At 37.0% G+C, this 21,892-nt stretch overlaps 4 protein-coding genes across 4 annotated transcripts; 1 reads left to right on the forward strand and 3 right to left on the reverse strand.

Moving 5' to 3' along the window:
• Positions 1–2,854: 2,854 nt before the first annotated feature.
• MELLADRAFT_88292 (uncharacterized protein) lies at positions 2,855–4,958 on the reverse strand (the record flags this gene model as incomplete). Its single annotated transcript, XM_007411491.1, has 6 exons — positions 2,855–2,929; positions 3,031–4,038; positions 4,111–4,325; positions 4,417–4,461; positions 4,551–4,830; positions 4,935–4,958. 6 exons carry the CDS (start codon positions 4,956–4,958, stop codon positions 2,855–2,857), a joined length of 1,647 nt encoding a protein of 548 aa, XP_007411553.1.
• Positions 4,959–5,399: 441 nt separating this feature from the next.
• Positions 5,400–7,250, reverse strand: MELLADRAFT_48934 (uncharacterized protein; the record flags this gene model as incomplete). Its single annotated transcript, XM_007411490.1, has 7 exons — positions 5,400–5,702; positions 5,804–6,112; positions 6,184–6,324; positions 6,440–6,565; positions 6,636–6,770; positions 6,870–7,117; positions 7,200–7,250. 7 exons carry the CDS (start codon positions 7,222–7,224, stop codon positions 5,400–5,402), a joined length of 1,287 nt encoding a protein of 428 aa, XP_007411552.1.
• Positions 7,251–7,573: 323 nt separating this feature from the next.
• MELLADRAFT_78192 (uncharacterized protein) lies at positions 7,574–9,811 on the reverse strand (the record flags this gene model as incomplete). Its single annotated transcript, XM_007411489.1, has 8 exons — positions 7,574–7,872; positions 7,960–8,211; positions 8,290–8,424; positions 8,498–8,597; positions 8,665–8,752; positions 8,830–8,980; positions 9,064–9,602; positions 9,699–9,811. 7 exons carry the CDS (start codon positions 9,287–9,289, stop codon positions 7,823–7,825), a joined length of 1,002 nt encoding a protein of 333 aa, XP_007411551.1.
• A 3,358-nt stretch (positions 9,812–13,169) lies between these two features.
• Positions 13,170–14,476, forward strand: MELLADRAFT_72228 (uncharacterized protein; the record flags this gene model as incomplete). The annotated part of the gene is made up of 3 exons (XM_007411483.1): positions 13,170–13,564; positions 13,662–14,193; positions 14,281–14,476. 3 exons carry the CDS (start codon positions 13,181–13,183, stop codon positions 14,385–14,387), a joined length of 1,023 nt encoding a protein of 340 aa, XP_007411545.1.
• Positions 14,477–21,892: the final 7,416 nt, after the last annotated feature.

A 21,892-nucleotide genomic window follows, 5' to 3' on the forward strand; every position in this document is an offset into this window, starting at 1 on the left:
AAGTAAAAGGCATTGTGCTTTCGGCACAATCTGCTGATTTTGAATTGTTTGGCGAACCTCATTGTAAATATAAAGCTGAACAAATCACGGTCTATGATATGCATGAGAAGCATTAAAAAAGCAGAAATAGAATAGATTTTAGCCTAGCTACGCAACATTCATTGAGATCTTTGAGAAATCAATGAAAAGCTATCGGCCCTGTGAGAATCGGAGATGATTTTGATGATCAGAACACGAGTTGAGTTTGAAGATTGAGAGAGAAATATCTCTTTGCATGTCTTCCCTTGAAAGATTCGCCAGAAAAAAGGTCCCAGCTGCAGACAGAGGCAGGTAGTACTAGAACGCTCGGTCAATCGTCATGGGAGTATTATGAAAGCTCCACAATCCAAATTAGTGAATGGACACGTTGGTTAAATAATCCATTCGGTCTTGAGGGAAGCATGTTTTTCAACCTCTGGACTCAAATAGTTTGAATTATCAAAATGTATCATTAGAGTGGATTGACGCAAGCTGGAGGTGGGTATCAACAATTGAGGTCGAGAAGGGGCAACTATATCACCTTTATCACATTATTATCTTTCTATCCGACACAGACTGATCAGCTCGCGTCAATCAGTACATATGTATTTCTTCGCGTGGATATAAGCTTTATGATCCAAACAAAAATAATGACTCACGTGACGCGCGTTGAAGCTGATCCGGCGACTCAGTATCTGAGCCATATAAATACCGCTCATCTTTGAGAGCGATCCGAATTTCACTTCTTCATCCGTACCACCAACTCCCGATTCCGTTCCTCCAATCCCCCTTCCACTTCCAATCTCACTTAACAAACTTCTCTGATTTCAAAAATGTCTCTTCCCCAGTTTAAAAAGATTTCCTTTCGTGATAGTCTTCTCGCTTTTCCATTCTATTTGGTCTTTGCCTTCTGTCTTCACGCCGCCTTATTAAACTTTGGTCATCTCGAACTTCATCCTGTCACCAACTTCTTCACCGTCTTTGTCTTTGACATTATCTTTACCACCTTCACCTTTCCTCTCCTCTACTTTCTCTACTCTTCCTTCATCGATTTCTTATCCTGGATGATGGATCGTCACTCTCGTAACCAAGATCTCGACATTCCTCTCCATCGATTTTATCCTGCCATCTCTCCACCTATCGCTTGTTTATGGGCTCCTTTGATTAACGTTACTCGTCCTACTGAACCTCCTTTGACCAACTTACCACCACCTTTTCCCATGCAGGACCCCGACTTTCTTCGTACTATCTATGAGCCTCGTCTTAGAGAATATGTACCCCCGATTCAATTATTCGAGGTCTCTGAATCATCTGAAGTCGAAGTATCGAGGCCCTTTGTTCTATTCGACCTCTCAGACACTACCTCTTCACCATGTATGTCTCCTTCTCCTTGTCTTTCCCTTCCTCTTCTCATTTGATCATTTACTGATTTGTTTGATTTTGCTCGATTTCAATCACAGCTCAATTTTGTGCGGTGAATGTAGATGAAAACATCTTGGGCTTTGTTCCATTGAATTGAGGTGAGCACTTCTTTCCTTTCATTCTTATGAGTTGCTTACTGATTTCTTTCCATTTCTTCATCATGTATAGTTTGATCTTGACTATTTCACATCCTCTCATTTTCTCTATTCCTCCATGTCTATGATCTTTGGACATGAGAATTAGCGGATCCTTCCGTCTTTGTTCGTTCACTTAAGGAAGAGCAAGATGACTACGCCGTAGGTCCTGGTGGTGAAGGAATGCACCAGGATGATAAAAATTGTAATCAATTTCTCTCTAGATGAATATCTTGTTCAAACTGCCTTATCAACTTCTTCACGTACACTCCTTGTCTTTATTATTTTTTGTAAAACAGTTTTCATCTTCTCTCAACTGTCAATCGTTTGTGAAAAAAATATACATGTATTGGTTTTTTGTTATTCATTTTGGGTCTGCTTTATTGATAACTCGTTATTGTTTGTTACTAAACTCCTAAAACGTGCCCAATTGACCCGGTTTCTAAAATGATGAGAGCCTCAGTGAACCTTGATGTAAATTAGACTCGCTCTGAGATTTGAGAGAAATATCTTTGTGTGACAAGATCTGATGTCAATCGTTGCAAAAGATCATCAACCCACTGAAACAAATACCCTATCTACAAGTATCTTTGGGAATAAGAAGATTTGAAAATATTCACTGTGCGTAGCTAAAGTATCATACCCCCGAGAAAGCGTTTTTATCTTGTGGAAAGTAAACTCCCGCCACTGGAGCTACGCCAAAGTCGTATCTTGCCCCCATTTCAGACATCTAAATACAAGTCTTCAAATTAGATGACATTTTACTTTTCGTCCTCTTTTTTCCGTTCAATTGAGGAGAGTACTTCCAACGGTGCGGACCTTCTAACAGGGCAAACCGCAACTGTAGCTGGACCACGCAATCACAATATCTATCAGCTACTCCGCTGTCTCATAGGTGCACAAGATTGATGCAAAAGTACCAAAGTACAACCTTTTATGTTGCTGTAGGAAGTTCTTGGTAAGATCTCATAGAGAATCTATAGCAATTCTTACACTATTGGTCCCAATTTGTTTTACTTACAATGGTATACAACACACTCAAGAAAAAGATGATATAGAGATGTCTGTTCAAAAAAGATTCAAGTAATTATTAATCAAATTATAAAGAAATTTTACAAATCAATAATAAAAGAAAAGAAAAATCAATCCATGATCATCTTACAATCATTCTCAAGTTCAAATCTTCACTTTTAAAAAGAGAGAAGAGAAAACAAGAAAGAATGAGGACTAAGAAATCAAAGAAAAAAAACCTCTAGGACAACCAAGAGAAAAAATGATTCTTAAAACAAACTTTTTCTTGCACCACCCACTACTTTCCCTTTAACAAATACACTAGCAATATTCCGATCATCACCCTAAAAAAGTTTACCAAACAAACCACCCAAACCACAAAAAAAGAATCAGTATCATTAAATCACTCAAATCAAAAAAAACCCAAATAAAAAAAGTTACAAACCGTAAACAAGAATTTTTCAAATAAATCATTCAATTGAATTTCTTTTTGAAATTCATCAATAAAAAAATTCGGATTACATCCATCCTGATATTCTTCAAATCCAAATCGAATCAATTCATCATCTTCAAGCTTTTCAATCGGATCAAAAGAAACTCCAGTTTGAACAATAATCCCATCAAACTCTTTACCCACTATAAAGTTACCGATTCGTTCTTCAAGATTACAAACCTTTGCACCACCTAAAGTAGCTAAATAAAACAAATTCTTAATCGAAAGTAAACTGTTTTGAATCTCGTGCGTTTCTTTCAAAGGAGTATCATGATCATTAAAACCTAAAGCTTTAGTAGCAATCATTCCATCTCTTATACAACTCAAGATTCCAATCCCATGACCACCCGAAACATCTGTACCTAATCCAATCTTTTCAATTCCATCTTGCAATAATCTTTTGACTTTACAAATCCCAGATTTTAAATTAAAATTCGAACTTGGACAATGACTTAATCCACATTCTCGTTTCTTAATCAAATCAATTTCACTCTGTTCTAAATGTATACAATGAGCTAAAATCGTACGTGATGTAAGTAACTTGAATTCATCATATATTTCGGTATATGTTCCTATGTTGGGGAATAATGATTTGGTAAATGAGATTTCTGATTTCGATTCACTTAAATGGGTTTGTAATCGTAAGCTTGGATCTGATTGGAGTAGTTGGCCTAGTTGACGTAAGAGTTCGTCGGTACATGAGATTGCAAATCGAGGCGTTAGGATCGGTTGAACTAGAGCTGTTGAATAACCTTCCTTCTTGGAAAGTGATGTCTCTACACATTTTGAATTGGCCAACGACCCATCTTTGAGCGGATGATCAGGTATTGAGGTCCTATGAGCTTTTTCAAGCTCAGGAACGCAGTGTTGTCGAATATAGTCAATAAGTTCAATAGTATCTTTAATAGATTCCTCCACCGAATTTTCCTTATAACTTTCAAATGTTTCATTCCGATCCATCTACAACCAAAAACAAAATATCAAATTAAGCAAAAAAATCCCAATTGTTTTTTGTTTTTCTTTCCAACTCACATTACATTTTCCAATAAATGCACGTTGACCAGCATTAAAACAAACTTGACTTAAAACTTTAGAAGCCGAAAGATGTATCGAACTAAAATAACAACAAGTAGTGGTACCTGAATTCAATAATCTTTTCACCACTTTTTCAAATATCCTTTGTGAATAACCATCAGATGAATACTTTGTTTCTTCTAAAAAGGTTACATTCTTAAGCCAATCAAGTACTAAACCGTCATCAAACAAATTTTTAAGTTAGAAATCAATGAGTTTTGAGGGTTTGATTGGGTATGAAAGGTTTTGGTATTGGATACTCACATTCGTATTGTTGTCCAACTCCTATATTCGTATACTGTACAGCATCTAAAAACCTCAAATAGATCTCATTAAGCATCCAAGCAAACCTTCCCAACCCCCATAAAAATTAAGAAACAAAAAAAACAAGAACTCACGAGTATGAGTATCAATAAAACCAGGTAAAAGAAACTCTCCATTTCTCAATCTAATGAATCTCAACCGATCAACATCTTCTTTTTGAATCCATTTCTTTTTCAATAAACGTTGAATCAGATCACTTTTTCGATTGCATTCTTGATTTGTTAAGTTTTCTTTTTCGATTCCAATGATCTTTCCATTTGAATGAAAAACAATTAAACCGGTTTTGATGATTTCTAGGTCTTCTGGTGAGATCGAATGGATGAAGGATCCTATGAGGACTGTGATTGTTCCGGACTGTTTTGATTGGCAAATCGATTGAGAAGTTTAGTGATTGAGTGAGATACATAGTGGTGTGGTAGAATTGTGAAGAAGAAAAGGGTCATACAGAGTTGACTTACATTGAGATTAGTTAAAGATGTCATTTTGGTTTTGTATAGTTTTGATTTTAGTTTTCGGAATCAATCACACTGATATATACTCAGACTGATATACTCAGGGACTATTGTGGGTAGTTTCTCAGTTGATTTGATTTGTTTTATCAATCGACCATGAGAAGGATGTACTTGGTTAATGACGTCATTCTTCATTCTCATCGTTCATACTACTCCTACACTCTCATCTCATCTTTCGATCATCAAACAAATCATCATGCCTCACTCCTATTCATCTATGCAACCCTTCTCGCTAGTTTCTCTCATTTACAACTAAGATGTCTTACAATTCAAAGTACCGTTGAGTCCCACTACATCTTAGCAAGAGTGAGTCAAAAACATAATAAATGGCATATAGTTTGAAATAACCCAAACGAACAACCACAAAAGCAGATATACGTATCATTTCTATGTTCAATCAAACCCCATGAATCACTCCATCCTTGCCCTTCTACCTTCATCCATGACCATCCGTTTCTTAGACCCTCCACTTTGCTTTTCTTTTTCTTTTTCTTCCATCGCTTTACGTTTCTTAACTTGATTCTCTTCAATCTTCTGTGCAACTTGATTGACCCTAACTTCTTCTTTTTCCATCGGTGGATTAAAGACAGTTTGTTTATTAAGCTTACGTAAGTTACTGATCGCTTCTTGTCCTTCTTTACGTTTGGTTTCTAAAATCGTCTTCTTTTCTCTTGATTTTAAAAAATATTCTCCTGATTCTAATTGTTGATCAATCTATTATTATTATTAAAAAAACAAAGAAAATATCAGATTCCTTGGACTGGTATATAGGGTTTTTTTAAAGAGATTTGAGGATTGTTTCTTTTTTCACTTACTTTACTTGGTAATTGAGGTGGTGGGAAAGGTGTATACTTTTTCTTTTCGATTTTCTTGGGTTTTTGTTTTTGTTGTGCAATGCTTTCATTAAATGCATCAGATTGGGAAGTTTGAAGAACAGTAGATTTACTAGAAGAAGCTTGAGGATTCGGATTAGAATTAGAATGAGATGATTCTTCAATGGCTTGATGTTCAGCTGTGGTTTTTTGTTTAGCTTTTTTACGTTGACTAAAATTAGGTAAAAACCGATCCCAATTCTCATTAACCAGTTTCGGATCTTTTGCTAATTCTCTTTTAATCATTAATTCCTAAAAAAAAGAAACTCAATCGTAAGTTAAGGTATGAAGAAATGAATGAGGAAGTGATTGAGTTTTGTTACCTTGATATGGTAAACAGGATGAATGTTTTTCATACAATCAATGACGATCCTTCGAACGGTCTTCAAACCTCGGTAAGGTCCCATCACTGAGACTGTCGTACCTTGTACCAAGATATAACAACCGGTCAATAATTCAATAGCCTTATTCATCAAACCAAGTATGCGAAAGCGAGAAAATGACGATCAAGTTAGTCTTCGATGATGATTCATCAACAAACTAGCCGATAGAATCCAATAAATATTTATGATCAATCACCTTGAGTGTACTACCAGAAGGACCTAAAATCCTTTGCCGTCTCTTTACAAATCGTTCCTTATTACGAATGATATTACCTATCTTGACTACATCGCAAGCCACACCATCTTCTAGGATCTTAACTGCCTGTGTGAATAGTAAATGACTTTGTTCAGAACCTATCAAATTATAAAATTTAAATGGTTGGGAAAATTACCTGTGTGATTGGTACACTTCGTGCTAAGAGTTTGATTAAATCTCGAGCTTTGAGAATGATAAATGGATCACACGTTTTCCTAGTAGTTTTAACGGTCATAGAACCTTCAACTAAATCCAAAACACAAGCTACACCCTAAGGAAAAACCAAAAAGATCAAGAAAGTTTAGTAAATCCAATAATCAAGGATTCTAAGAAAAATCAAATCAAAACGTTTCTCAAGTTTAACACTCACATGAGTTTCTAAAACTTTAGTTAAATGACTCCAAATCTCTCTTAAATAAACTTCACGATACTTTGGAAACAGAGTAGCAAAACTACTTTCTTCTGTAAACGGTTTAAATTTAATAGGATCCATTTCGAATGGTTCGATTTTCCAATGATCTATATCATCTGTATCCCATGGTTTATCTTTACGATGTTGTTGTTTTTTTGATTTTCTTTCAAGATTGATTTCTTCATTTATATTAGTCGTGGTGATATCTTTTTAAAAAAAAATCCAATATAAGAGTTAGGATTAGTTAGGATGAAGTATGATTGGTAAGATAGATTGAGAAGTAAATACCTTCTACTTGTTTTGTGATAGCCATCTTCAGAAACTTCTTTTCGAGTTTCTGATATCCCTTCGAGAGAATTTGATGTGGTCGTATTGAAAAAGTCGATACGGTGACAGTTAATGATCAAAATTTCAAAATTTGCAAACCATTTGGCCTGTCATCTTCCTTGACATGCTACACACAGACCTGTTAAGTAGACTCGCACTCATGTGACATGTCTCTCAGCTGAACCGCAGAACGTTCACAGGTGACAGGGGGTGTAACTCGCCCGCATCTGTCATTTCTGTGTGATCCCTCCCAAAAACAAACTTAACAGTCTTTCACAAGCATTGAAAGTCTTATTGATGATCTGTATGCCATACTCTCGAGTCTCTTGTGTTCAACAAGACTTAAAGATTGTCTGATTTCACAACAAAGATATACTCAAACATCATCTAATCAATCATGCTTCCAAGATTGTACAGTGATCTCCTGGGTGTAAGACAAAAACCTGATCTAATCATAAATGTGTGATTACATTATAAGATTTCTTCTAACTGAACTGACTGGGTATAATGACAACTAAAGATTCTAGAAAAGGATTCCAATGGAGATCTGACTTCAAAGTATTATAATCCAGGAGATCTATCACTCATGGACCGATATTCTTATTACCAGTGACCTGTTTCCTTGCTTGATCAACTAAAATTCCATAGAATCAAAAGGAATCAGTCACCAAAGCTTTTCAAATCCACAAAACCAAATCTCAAAAAAGAAGTTCAACTCAACAATTTCTAATGACCATCTCACACTTCACCGTTTCACAAAGCTTACTAGAGTTTGATTTGATTTGATCAGGAAATAATTTAAGTCCTGAAGCTTTTTCAACTGAATCGACTGGTGTTTCGAATGATCTTAATGGGATTTGATTTGAGATCTTCGTGTTTGGTAAAACAAATGAACCTAATGAACCTTGATGACCGTTGACTCCATAAACGATTTTAGCAAAATGAGTCGGAACTGCTACATTAGGTGGATTACCTATATTTTCTCAAAGAAACGAGGAATTAGATTTTAGGTTCCAAGTTTTAAATGAGATAGGTTTCATTGATTACAGACCGATGACTTCGTATGAAACTATTTGTTTTTGAGTGATCGGATCTTGTTTTGGTAAATAAAGTGGAATGGTAAATACATATACATCTGAAAAGGATGTAGTTAATTGTCTAACAAAGTTTTCAAGATGTGCCCAATCTAAAGATTGTCATCAAATCATTCGAAATTCTAATCAGAACAAGTTTTGATTATAGTGGAATGAAAGACTTACAATCTCGATTAAAACCTTCACCTACTTGTGGTGCAATGTTGGATAAGATAAATGTTTCATTCATGGCTTCTTGACTGATTTTGGCATCAGCTGCAGGAACCTATATTAAAAAACCAATCATTTGTGAGTGAATTCTATCGAGTGAAGAAGATTCAAAATTAACACACCATATGACCACGATCATAACCACTTCTAAAATAATCCGAAAGTTTGGCTCTAAATTCAGGTGGTAAAGCTGGATCTTCATGAAAGTTACTACCAATAAAATAATCATCAATCAACTTGGAAAAAGGAACCAATTGATCAAACCAAAGACATGGATTGTAACTAACGAATGAGATCGATCAGGTTGATCACCACCAGGAGATCTAGGTGGCCGGATATTAGATGAAGTTAAATGCTCGGCAGTCCAAGAAGGGTTTCTCATCCTACGATCATATCCCATGGCATAAGCTTGTCTAGAAAAGAAATCATTGATAGGACCTAGATTATGTTTTTTTTTGTTGGAAAATCAATTAGTTATTATGACATATATCATTTTGGTTTTTTTGAATAATGTAGCTTACCTGGGTTTCCAAACTTTAAGATTTGATTGGGTGCTTGAGATTTGAATTCAGAATGAAATTGACGAGTAAAGATAGGTTGATTTGAACTATCTGAGTTCGGATTTGTTGTTGATGATGATGATGTTGATGATGAATCTGTTTGTTTATTTTTATAGACTATGGCTGTACTTGCGCCTAAGACTATACCAGCTACAAAGAGTGCAGATTGAGTGAGAGTTGAAGCCATTTGGATTTGAATAGAACTTGGAAAGAAGTTTACAAAAAATGTTTGCTGAGATTAATTTGAGCGGAGAGAAGGTATTGGGGTATAAGGATATATGCTTATATCCAAAGTGACGGTCTCCTTTCCTCCTATCATAGTTCCTCGTTTACCTTGATCAGACTCCTTGAAAGTACTCTTTTGGTCTATTGAAAGTCATAATCAACGATTCATGAGTATACTTTATCATCTGACATCAAACATCCAGAATACCGTTCAAGTTCTGCCGACTTTCCAGCGCGAAACCATCTCGATCACTTTCTGGAGAACGCGCCTACACCTAGGATCAGATTCAAGGAAATCAATTTCAGTCGTGCGTCATTCAAAGCTATTCAGAGTTCATCCTTTGCAAAGTGGTCTGGGCGGTGGTACTCACGAAGGGACAAGTCATAGCTTGCTTGCTTGACGAAATCACCGTAAAACGTGGATATTTTTTGGTTTTTCATCGAAAGTTTAGTGAAGAGATAATAGCGTGTTTGTGAGCCAAGAGTCAGACCTTCGTTTTGTTGAGAATGATAAACTGAAGCATTTGTATTTGAATTTTGGCAGCCAGGGGTTTATGTAACTTCATTGGGGATCTGTGCATACAATTTAGGACCGACTCTTGTAGGCTATTGCAGGCTCAGCATTTATAGTTTATCAAATCAAACACACTTCACTTCTGGAGAATTCCAATCAACAAACAAAACAAACAACAAAATGACATTAATCAATCCACATCCAAATCAACAAGAAAACGTTCTAAAACACCAATCACCATCATCGTCAATTTATCATCAAATCAATTTGAATTATCAGTCAACTCATCATCATCAACATCCTCAACAACAACAACAAAACCGACTTATCTTTGAATTCAAACCTATCAGATTGATTATCAACTCAAATCCATCATTCATTCATTACTATTTCAACTCAAACCAATCTCATCAACAATCAAAACAATCCATTGAAACAGCTTCGACCAACCAATCAGTCATCTCATCTTCTTCTCAGCAATCCCAACGACGTCCATCAAGTTCTTCATCTAGAATCACTTTGACACCTACTCTTCAAGAACATCATCTTCATCATCATCATCCACACCATCATCATCATCATCCGGGTAGAAAGGCTTCAGCTACGGTCTCGGTTTCGGGTTCTTCTTTATTCGAATCTAGTCCAGTTTCACCTCGTACAAGTCTTTCACCTTCTACACCAAATCACTCGAGAATCAACCGAAAACAATCTATTGATTCAATTTGGCAAGGTTCGACTGCTTTATCACGACATTCAAATGAATCATCTCAATCTCTTTGTCATTCATCATTACCCGCTTCTACATCAAATCCAATCTCAACATCGAAATCTAAACTTGAAGAATTCAATATCGATCAATTGAATCATTTGATTTCAATTCCACTTGATCTTAAACATGATTCTAATGATTTCATTGTTGATATTCAAATCTTGGATCAATCTGTTCTACCTTGGGAACAATCTACCGATTCAAACGCTTTGATCATCTTGACTCACAAAGGGTAATCAATCTTTTTACTCAACTTTCAATATCATGTGCTGATTGTATCGGATTCTTTTCTAGGAAATTGTTCAAATTGTCTACATTAGATGGCCATATCCTCAAATCAATCGACTTGAGCTCAGAAGCAAACCCTTCAATCAACTTTAAATCTTTAACACCACTCTCACCTCCTCTCACTAACGTACGTTTTACTCCAAAAGATCTCTATTTCACTTGAAATTCTTTAACTGACTTGGACTTGAACTCAGGATAGATTTCTCTCTTGTCTTTCAATTAATCATTCACTTTTAATCATCTTACGATCACCAACCTTATCGATTGTTCAAACCATTCAACTCGATCAACAAGCTTCTTCTTACCTTTCATTAGTTTTTAAAAATGACTCTACTATCATTGGGATCACTGAAACTGGTCAAATCATTCAGCATAAACTCCAATTCGTTACTCAAAAGTTTTCGATCAGACAATCTGATGTGATTGGTGAAATCAAACTAGATTTCCAGAACTCGACCGGGATCGGAATCGAATTTGATGTTCATTCTCATTCTTCTCATATGATCATCTGGACTCATCAATCCTTTTCAGTCTATCAACTATTCTCGTCAAATCTTAATCGACTTCTTCGATATGCACTACCTCATTCCAATGGCAACGAGGATGAAGAAATTGTAGAAGTCAAATTTCTCCGATCCTCCTTGATCTCAGTCCTAACTAAGAAAGCCTTGAAAGTTTATCAACTTCAATCACCAACATCAGAAGAAGATCAAACTAAGAACAAAAGCTGGAGGTTAAAATTGATTCACGAATTTAAAGGATCTTATAATTCGATTGTACCGTATCCTGATCAAGAGGATGATCACGAAGTTTTACCAAAGCTTTTGGCTTTCATAGACGATCAAGATGGTAGCCAACAAATCTTGAAACTTGAACCCAAATCTGACCCATCAATACTTTATTCATCGTCGTTATCAGACTCGATCGAACCACAATCCAAAAATATCACATGTGCAACTTGGTTTGATGATAATTACGAACTAGCATTGATTGGTGATGCATCTGGAAGATTTACTACTCAATCGTTTCCTTCCGACAACCATACTAAGAGTTTTTCCCTTTTAAACGAAACCAATAATCAACTAGCAGGATCTATCACGACGATCTGTGTAGAAGAAGATCAAAGTATGGCGATTGTAGGCTCATCTGGTGGTGATATAGGAATATGGCAAACAGATGGAACTCAACTGGCTTGGAGTATCTTGAGTGATACTTCGATTGAAAGTCTTGCTGTGATGATTCAGAATGAAGTCTTCATAGCTAAGACTAGTGATGGGAGTTTAATCATTTTCGAATTAAAGTCTTCAGGATTGATCAAAGTGATGATTAGGATCCCAAATCTTCGACGTTTTGGATATTTTGATCAAGTTTGGTTTAATAAAACTCATGCCGAATTGAAAGTGTTGGTTAGGTATTGTGATGGGGTAAAAGGATTTGAGTATCAAGTTTGGAAGGAGAAATTGGTTAGGTCTTATTCATCACGGCTTGAGGCGCAGAACCCGACACCGGAGGAATGGATTCCGATTCAGATCTTAAGGAATAAAGAAGGTTTAGATCAAAGAAAGTTGACGGTTGATTTGAAGAAACTGGTTGCAGTGGCTACTACACTTTATGGACCATCAGCTTCGTGGATCTCAAGATTAATCATCCAAGAATTAATGCCGTGGGGGATAAATGAAAGATTAGATAAATTAGTTTCGAATGGATTGAAAATTTATCCTACTAAGAACAAAAATCGATTATTAATTGAAGGTTTAAGAGAAGAGATTGGATTAGGAATCGATCAAACTTTACAAGTGATTAGATTATTGGTTTCTTTGAGACTTTTATTAGATGATCCTAGTATTGAAAGAATTACAGGAGAAGTGATAGAAGAATTAACTAAAACTTGTGGAAGGTTTCTTGATTTCGGTACCTTGATGAAGTATTGGTTTAATGAATCCATTGAAATTAAAGTTTCAATACGAAATTTGTTTTGGAGTAGTTTAAAGCTTTTAAGCAATCAAAGGATCATTGAAATTGTAGAAAGATGGGAAAAGTATTTACCTTTCAAAGATCAAGATCAAGAAACCAAAGGTTTGAAGAAAGAAAAAAAGAAAGAAGGTAATGGATGGAAGTTGAAAGGTAAAGGGATCTTTCAAAGGTATGATTCTAAGAAGATCAATTCGAGTCAAAGTGAAATTGAAGGAATTGAAGAAGAAGATCATGAGACTGATGGAGGAGAAGGAGGTCTAGAAGAAGGAATAGAAGAAGAAATTAATGAAGAGGTTTCAGGTCGATCGATGTTATTGATCGGATTGATTATAGGAGATCATTATAAATTAATTTCAACTAAAACATTAAAAAGATTATCGATTTCGATTTTTGAAAACCTAACTAACTCATCTAAACTGTTATCAACCCAGATCATAAGTTTAGAATTATGTAATAGTAAATCATTTGAGATTATACAACATTATATTGATGCGATTGAATTGGTTAGGATCTTGTTTGGATTAGCAACCAGGAAAGGCGAATTAGAAAGGTTAGGTAGATTAGCTTGTTTGAATGTGGGGATCATCAATCCTCCATTGTTTATTACTACTTTGTCGTATGATTTAGTTACTAGTGATGATCCCGAAGATAGGATTGCTACTATGAAATTGGTGATCTTTATGTTAAGAAAAGTAAGTGACCATCTCATTTCACCATCTCATTTCATTTAACAGAAACCACACAGTAGATTGAGATTAAGTTTGTTTTCACTTTTGTATGATTGATCAGAAACCATTAGTATTATATACATCTTTACCTAGATTAGTAGAAGCAGTAGTGAAATCATTAGATCCAACTTACCAAAACGAAATGAGACAACAAACTCAATCAGTCGCCACGATAATCTTACACGAATTAGTGAAAACTTATCCATCTATTTCCTTTCATCATGAAACCCAAAGATTAGTAGTAGGTACAGAAGAAGGAGCTTGTATACTCTATGATTTAAAGACTGGACGTAGATTAGAAGTTTTAGAATCGTTTAAGAAACCGGTGATCGCTACTAGTTTTTCACCTGATGGTCATCGATTAGTTACTTGTGGATTAGAAGAAGGTAGGGTTGAAGTTTGGAAAGTGGGAAGTGGGATCTTAAGTTATTTTTTACCTAGTGTGATTTTGAATGGGAATGGGAATGGAATGTTTGGAAATAGTTCAATCGGTAGTAGTAGTGGTAGTGGTATTGGGAATGGAAGTGGGAATGGGAATGAAAGTAATGGGTTTAAACCATTTAAAGTCTTTCCATTTAATGTTGGTGAAGAAGGTTAGTAGATCTTCTTTTTCAAAGTGAAATGTTGAAAGGTATAGAGGAAAAAAGACTGATCTTGTTTAAATCTTTTTTTTTGGTTAGGTATGATGAGTCGTGGAGCGATTTTAGAATGGGTTGTGATTGAATGGGTCACTAATAGATCATGTAGATTAAGAATTAGAGAAAGCTCATTGACATTTGCTTGTTAGAGAAAACTTTTGATGAAAAGAAAAAGATGTCGTAGTCTCACTTTATCAAGAATTTCTTTGGAAACACTTTTGCTCTATTCCACCAAGATAGTGACTTTTTTATCAAGTACATTCCTTTCCAGGTTTTTGAGAGAGATTGCAAGGTTTTTTGTTCGATTTTTACTTCGGAGTTTAGAAGAATAATCATTTTCAAAAACTCATTCTTTTGTTATTACTTTATGATTTCCAATGATCATGACTTGTTGATATCAATTATTGGAAGACCAGTTGTACTTTGTCAAGAGATGGCTACTGAAACTGATGAATATTCTTTATTGTCTCAACTCATGCTTTTTACATTTATATATACAAATTTTTCTATCAAAGAAATCAAAAAGAGACATTTGTATGATGCTTGTCAAGTGATCAAGATGTCCATCATTCGATGTGCCATGAATTTCCAACACTGTTAGTGACCAACACCGCTGGCACGATCAATGACCTTTCTTAGATCCTCTCATAAATCCATTTTCTCCTCGGACCAGTCGATCTTGTACAGGTCTTTTTGGACTGAAGCCAAACAAAAACAATCTTAGTATAAGATAGAAGGAAAAGAAAAACTCTGACAAAATCTTATAGTAAGATTGTAATGGATACAGTCAGATCAAAAAGCTTTTATTACCTGAAGCCAAACAAAAACAATCTTAGTATAAGATAGAAGGAAAAGAAAAACTCTGACAAAATCTTATAGTAAGATTGTAATGGATACAGTCAGATAAGAAAGAAAGGAAAGAACTCAAAAGACTGTAACATGTTCAGGTTATAAAGCAAACAGAAAACAAAAATGAAATGATGTCATGAATATGATGGTGTCATAATACGAATGCAGAAGTATGATGTAATGTAGTAATGAAGAAATGAAATATATAAAAATGCTTTTGGAATAAATGTGTTTAGATAAAATGCATATGACTTTTGATAGCAAACAAGAAAAACAAAATGAAAAATCCAACACCCCCCCTTGCTGCAAAAAGTCATGAAACAAAAGAAAAAGAAAATCCAAAAATACGTCAAAATGCCTAAGAAATAGAAACATAGCAAACAAAAACTTGTGCTCATATAATGGCCGTGGAGTTGTTTTGACAAAAATTGGTAGCAAGACCCCGGTGCCATACAAAGGTGAGAACTTACTTTTGCTTTGCAGCAATATGCTGAAACCCCAACTGATTCCTGATCATTTCAAAAGTAGGTCTAGGAAGCGCCTTAGTCAAGAAGTCGGCTAATTGGTTTGTTGTGTTGACATGCTTGAGGGAAACATTCTTGTTCTTGACTAGGGATCGAATGAAATGGTACCTCAAATTCATGTGCTTGGTTCTCGAATGATGAACAGGATTATTTGAAAGAGCTGCTGATCCAGTATTATCGTAATGAATAACTGTTGGTGAAGAGTCAATAAATTTGATTTCTTGAAGTAATTGTCTTAACCACATTGCTTCTTGTCCCGCATCACCTAAAGCCATGTACTCTGCTTCCGTGCTGGACAAATTCGTGGTACGCTGCTTCCTAGACTTCCACGAAATCAAACCATCTGCCAGTCTGAACAGGTAACCAGAAGTAGAAGATCAGTCGTAGAGGTTTTCAGCCCAATCTGAATCAGTAAAGCCATAGAGAATGTTGTCATTTCCACCCAAAGTAAGGCCTAATGATCTTGTGTGATAGACATAAGCTAGAACCCTGAGAGCAGCCTTCCAATGCAATTTGTCGTTTTGTTTTAGAAACTGAGAAAGTCTATTTATGGCAAAAGAGATATCTGGCCTTGTGCATTGTGCTAGCCACAGAAGAGCACCAATTATTGAATTGTATTGAGGATTTGAAGTTGATATGTCCGAAGCGGGAACCAGAGAACCAAAACCGGCGATATAGGGAGTAGCAACATGTGTAGGTTCAGAATCAAAGAATTGTTTTGTGATTTTGATTATATAAGATGTTTGTTGAAGAGTGAAATGTGAAAGGTCAGGAGAGCGTTTAATATGTTGTTTCAATATGTTTTATTTGATTTATGTTTGAAATGTTGTTGTCTCTTTCTCACTATTTGATTTGCTCACTTGTTACAATTCATGTTCGTGTCATATGTATTTGATTTTTATACTTTAACTCTCTCACTTATACTATTAGTTTTCCTTATATACCTGTGGGTTTTTGCACCTACAGTTGTTCAAGGCTAGTCTCAACCAAAGCTGCTCTGCAAAAGTGAAATTTAATTACACATGATAACTACTTTCACCCCTACTAATAAATGACATGTAATAAGTCATTTATGGTGGGTTGGAAGGTTCCTTGAGCTAATAATGACTTGCTAAGTTGATTGGGTGGGTGGTTTTTTTTTGTTTTTTTTTGACACCTCACTTTTCGGACCTGGGGTACTTAAGACCCTAAGTACACCTAGTTAGGTACTTAACCACATAGTTAAGTACTTGGTTAAGTACCTATGGGCCTACAGTGACTTAATTAGGCCCCCCTATAAGCACAGCAGCACTCAGCAATCACGCTTTTTTGCTGAACTCATATTGATAAAGAGATGATGAGCATCTTAAGTGGAATGTTTACAAAAGAAATATGATCAAACAAGCGGAAACAAATCCTGAGGGTTAAGTAGACCATCAATTTTCACTCCGGCCTGGCGGGAAATGGTTCGATGCGAGCGATACATCTTTTCCTTTGCCATTTGTTCTGCTTGGGCACCGGTGAAGCCTTGTCTTTAGCAGGATTTGCATGTCAGTATTGGTACAAAGTTGTGAGAATGAAAGTCTGACCTTACCGATAGATATGCATTTGACGGTCGATCTTACGGAAGTACTTTCGAATGGTCGAGACCGGACAAAGCTTGCGTACTTTCTCAAACAGAGCCTTACAATCACTGAAAGACTTGCAATTTATGCTGTATTTTCGATAATCTTGAAGTCGAGAGATGATCAGTAGAAGATTGAAAGATATTTTGAATTTGAAAAAAAAACGATAAAAGAGTTTGGTTAAAAGGGGGCAATTCAAGTCGTTTTAAAACATACTGAATGAAATGGAACTTACAGTGTTTGATAAATGCCCAATAGAGTTCTATTGGATTAAGTTCACAATGAAACTTTGGGAGAAAGACACAGATATGACCAGCATCTTCAATTACTTTTTGAAGCAAGGGCTTCTCATTAGCGAAGTCGGATTGTAAGCTTAAGATCTTGGCTGCACAGCACATCGGATCATTGGTATCTTTGGAGGTCTGATCAACAAATTCTTCATTCCGATCGAAGGCCTCTTGTGCTTCCTTTTCACGTTGGAGTCGAGCCTCACGAGAAGCCTGATCGCGCTTTGTTTCGGATAACTGACAAGAAGAACAGCGGAAGACAGGGCTTTTGCCTGCCGCTTTAGCTTTTGTTACATATGGTTCCCATAGGCCTCGTTCCTGGAGAACACATCGGACACCCTTAGTTTTACCAGCAAGTGTTTTCGTTGGATGATCTTCAGGGTAAAGTAATGACTGAGGCCGACCTCGAAGCTCGAGTGGAATCCTTGAATCATCCACGGGTATAAAAGTATCCCGTAAAGGTTGTTTCTTGCCGCCCGGAAGGAAGTTCATGTTGGATACACGGAGTGCCTGAGGTCCATATGATTCGTGAGCTGATGAACAATCAAAGACAAAAACTCCCTGAGCATTGGGAAAAAGATAATTGAAAATTGGGATAGCCCGTGTCTTGACTTGCTCAATGAGTTGTGAGCAGTCCCACCACTTGTCTCCATTGGATCCAGGATACGTCACAACTGCAGAGTCAGTGAATTCGGGGACACATCGATATTCGGATTGAAGTTGTTGGATGTCCTGAGCGGTGATTGTGAGCCGTCCGGTGCTGCTGTCCTCAACGATCCAATCAGAGTCGTGGATGAGTCGGCCTCGGCCTTTCTTTCGCAACTCGTTTGTATTATTGGGAAGCCAAGCATACTTTGGTCTTTCATTGGCATGTACAGTCGATTCATCGTGAAAACAAAAGACGGTTCTTTTTTGTTCATTCAAAAGTTCTGGATCCACTGGAATGCATTGTTCAAGATTTTTGCCAGCGTATTTGGTAGATCGTACTCGAAGCTCTGCCATCACATCAAGGTACCGAGTGCGATATTCTACAACATCAGGTCTTTCGTGGCCATCATAATACAGACCTTTGCTGTATTCACAAGCATGAAATCCCAGACAATGAAGCCAGCGATAGCTGGTAGTTAATGATATTTTTGTATTTGGTTTGTATTGAGGGAGTATAACATTATTTGCATGATCACACAGGCCTGATGGTGTTAGCTGATTGAAATGATAGGAGTACATATGTTAGCTTGGAAAGGAACAATGAGGAGGGAAATGAATCACAAATGAAAACTAACCTCGCCTGGTTTTTTTGCAACTGCCCATGAATAAAGCGAATCAAAAACTCGTTTATCATCAATCATTGAGGGGTGAGCAGATCCAAAACCTCTTGAGCTGAAGATTAACTCCTGGTACTTTAGACGTTTACAGCTTGCTTGCGTATTGTCTTGGCTCGACTAACACCAGTAGTTGGTGCATTCACTTTCTTAACTGAAGTTTCGCGTCGTACAGAAGATGCAGCAGTTAGCCACGATGCACTTACTGCTGGTGACTTCGCGTTGCTAAGAGTAAGCTCAAGGCGTTGGGTGTTGTATTCTTGAAGATCATCCAAGATTTGAGAGGGATATTCAAACAGTGGGTTCTTCCGAGCTTCTTCTTTGTACTTCTTTGAGACAATTAAAATACTAGCTTGCAATTCATCAAAACTATCTTGAGCAGCTTTCTTAGCACATTCAGGGCCCGACAGAGACTTGGTTGTACTACAATAGCGAGTGACGCATTCATCGATCCACTGATTGTGAGCTGCCGCTAGATTGGGTGAAAAGGTATTGGTCGAGTGAGATTGCTTGGATTGGTCAGGATCCAATGATGAATTTGAATCAGACTTGTCAGAGGAATCAGAATTGTCAGATGAACCAGAATCTTCAGATGAATCAGAATCGTGGCAATCAGAATCTTGTGAATTTACAGATGTCGAGGTGATAGATGTGGATTTTGAGGTGATAGAAGTCAAGGTGGGTTGATGTTGGCACAGCCAGTTGGACATGAACGAGGTGTTTTTTCCAACTGCCTTGATGGCCTTCTGATTACGGCTGAACTTGGTCTGCTTTGGTATGATGGCAGGTTTAAGCTTCTTAGAATCAGCTTGAACACGTGTCTTCTTATAGCCTTTGAGGATGGCTCCAGATCGGTCTCGTCGTTTTCCAAGTCGTGGTTTTGATGTACAGGTTCTGGTAAAGACAGGGTAGAGGGTGTTATTGATTAAACCTTGATCACATCCTTCATCATCTGACGAGTCGGCAATGTTTGCATCAATGTATAAGTGCATTTCAGACAGTTCCAATTCATTTTCTTCGGCTTGATGATCTGGATCAATTGGTAGCCAGTAAACAGGAGGTGGATTGTCTGTGAAAGAAGATGGTGGCAACATATTATCTTGAGTTGAAGAATCATGAACTTCTAATTCTGAATTATCATCAATGATGATGTGGGTTTGAAAAGGCTGAGCTGGGGGGTTAAGATCTTGGGTTTGAGAATCGTAAATCTCTGATTCAGAGGAGGAATCAATGAGAATGGGAGTGTTAGAGGACTTGGCTGAGAGTGTTGAATGTTGAGCTTCCAATTTGCGGAGGGCTGCAGCTTTTCTATGTTGTTTCCATCGCCTTTTTTGAGCACGAGATGCAGCACCCTTGATGGGCATATTGATTCAATGATGAGTGAGTTTGGTGGCGTTTGAATGGTTGATCTGGCCAGGGCTTGTGAGCTTAACCTTGTGTTTCAAGGATCATTACCCGCATATGTTGACAATAAAGCTGGCTATAAAATTGGGATTCCAACAGCCAACTTTTCGGACCGGGGCCGACCCCGGGGCCGGGGCGGATAAAGCTGTGGTTGAGACTAGCCTTGAACAACTGTACAGTCATTCCAGATTAGCTTGGCCAATTGAACTTTTTAAAAATTATTTTTACGGTAATACAGGTGAATTTATAAGCATATGCACATATGGAGTTTGTGTTAAACCCACCCCTGTTTGAAATTTGAATGATCATACATACATATGTAGCTGTCCTCACCGCCATTCTCTCATCTTCACACCCATCGATCCAGCTCAATCGCATTTCCAATCACTGATTCTTTTGGATCTGGACACACACTGTGAGTATCCAAAACGTTTTCTTGGTTTTAAAATCAATCTCACAATCTTTCTTTTGGTTCTGTTTGAACCGTCTCAGCTTTGATCCGAACCTTGATTCAACCCTCTCGTTGTCGATCGATCTCTTTTCCTTGACTTCTAGGCTTTGACTCTGCGACATATTCCTTGGATCTTGTCCTCTATTTGTTGAATCCTTCCTTTAGGCTTCAGATCCAACTTTTCAGCTTTGAATCCAACCCTTGAGCCCTGTGTCTCTTGATCAAGTTTTTCCTCGCATTTGTACTTGTTTTCCTCATCTTTGAATCTCTGCATTGTGATTGAATCCCCTTTGTCAGCGTTTTTTTCCCTCAACTTTGTCAGTGACACTTTCCATTGCAATATAATCCTTGAAATATAACCTCTCCCAGTGGCTCTTTCATCACTTTGCAAATACACCAATACCATGGGACAAGAAAAGGAGATTGAGTGCAATGATGATGTTCACAGATGAGCAGAGTTTCAACAGCCCTGAAGCCGAGTCCTGTATGGAACCAACTTCAAAGAGTTCCGACACCAAGTCACCAACAATACATACTCCATACTGAAGTTTGAGAGCAAGCAAGGAATCAGATGCAATTGCGATAACGGGATTTTCATTTCACATTCTTTTGCTCAAGTTTACCAAACATCTTTTTAACGACTACGTACAAGATATGAAATCAGAGCAGGCCGGAAGGGAAACATATTCAGTTCATCATAATCAGAAGGAGAGAAACAACGGTGCATGTTCAAATGTATTTGTGGATGTCTGTGAGGGTGTTGTGTACTCTTAAACAACCTGATTATTGACACAAAAAGGACTTACCCTTATCAATCAAAGCAAAGAGATCGATCGAAGACAAGATGGTAGAATTGAGGTTCAGATTGAAGATGAGAGAAAAGCAAAAGAGAGACCGTGAGATTGGATTCAAAGCCAAGAGGACACATCCAAAACTTACAGTGTGTAGCCAGATCCAAAAGGATGAGTGATTGGAGATGTGATTGAGCTGGATCGATGGGTGTGAAGATGAGAGAATGGCGGTGAGGACAGGTTTGATCGTTCGGTCAACAGTAGATCGAATGATGCGGACACGGTTGGTCAGGGTGGGTCAACCTCGCAATTGAATATAGGCATATTTATGCTTATAAAATCACCTGTATTACCATAAAAATAATTTTCAAAAAGTTCAATCGGCCAAGCTAATCTGGAATGACTGTAGAATCGAACATCAT

Source organism: Melampsora larici-populina (genome assembly GCF_000204055.1).
Source record: "Melampsora larici-populina 98AG31 unplaced genomic scaffold MELLAscaffold_25, whole genome shotgun sequence".
In the NCBI taxonomy this organism is placed as follows: Eukaryota; Fungi; Basidiomycota; class Pucciniomycetes; order Pucciniales; family Melampsoraceae; genus Melampsora; species Melampsora laricis-populina.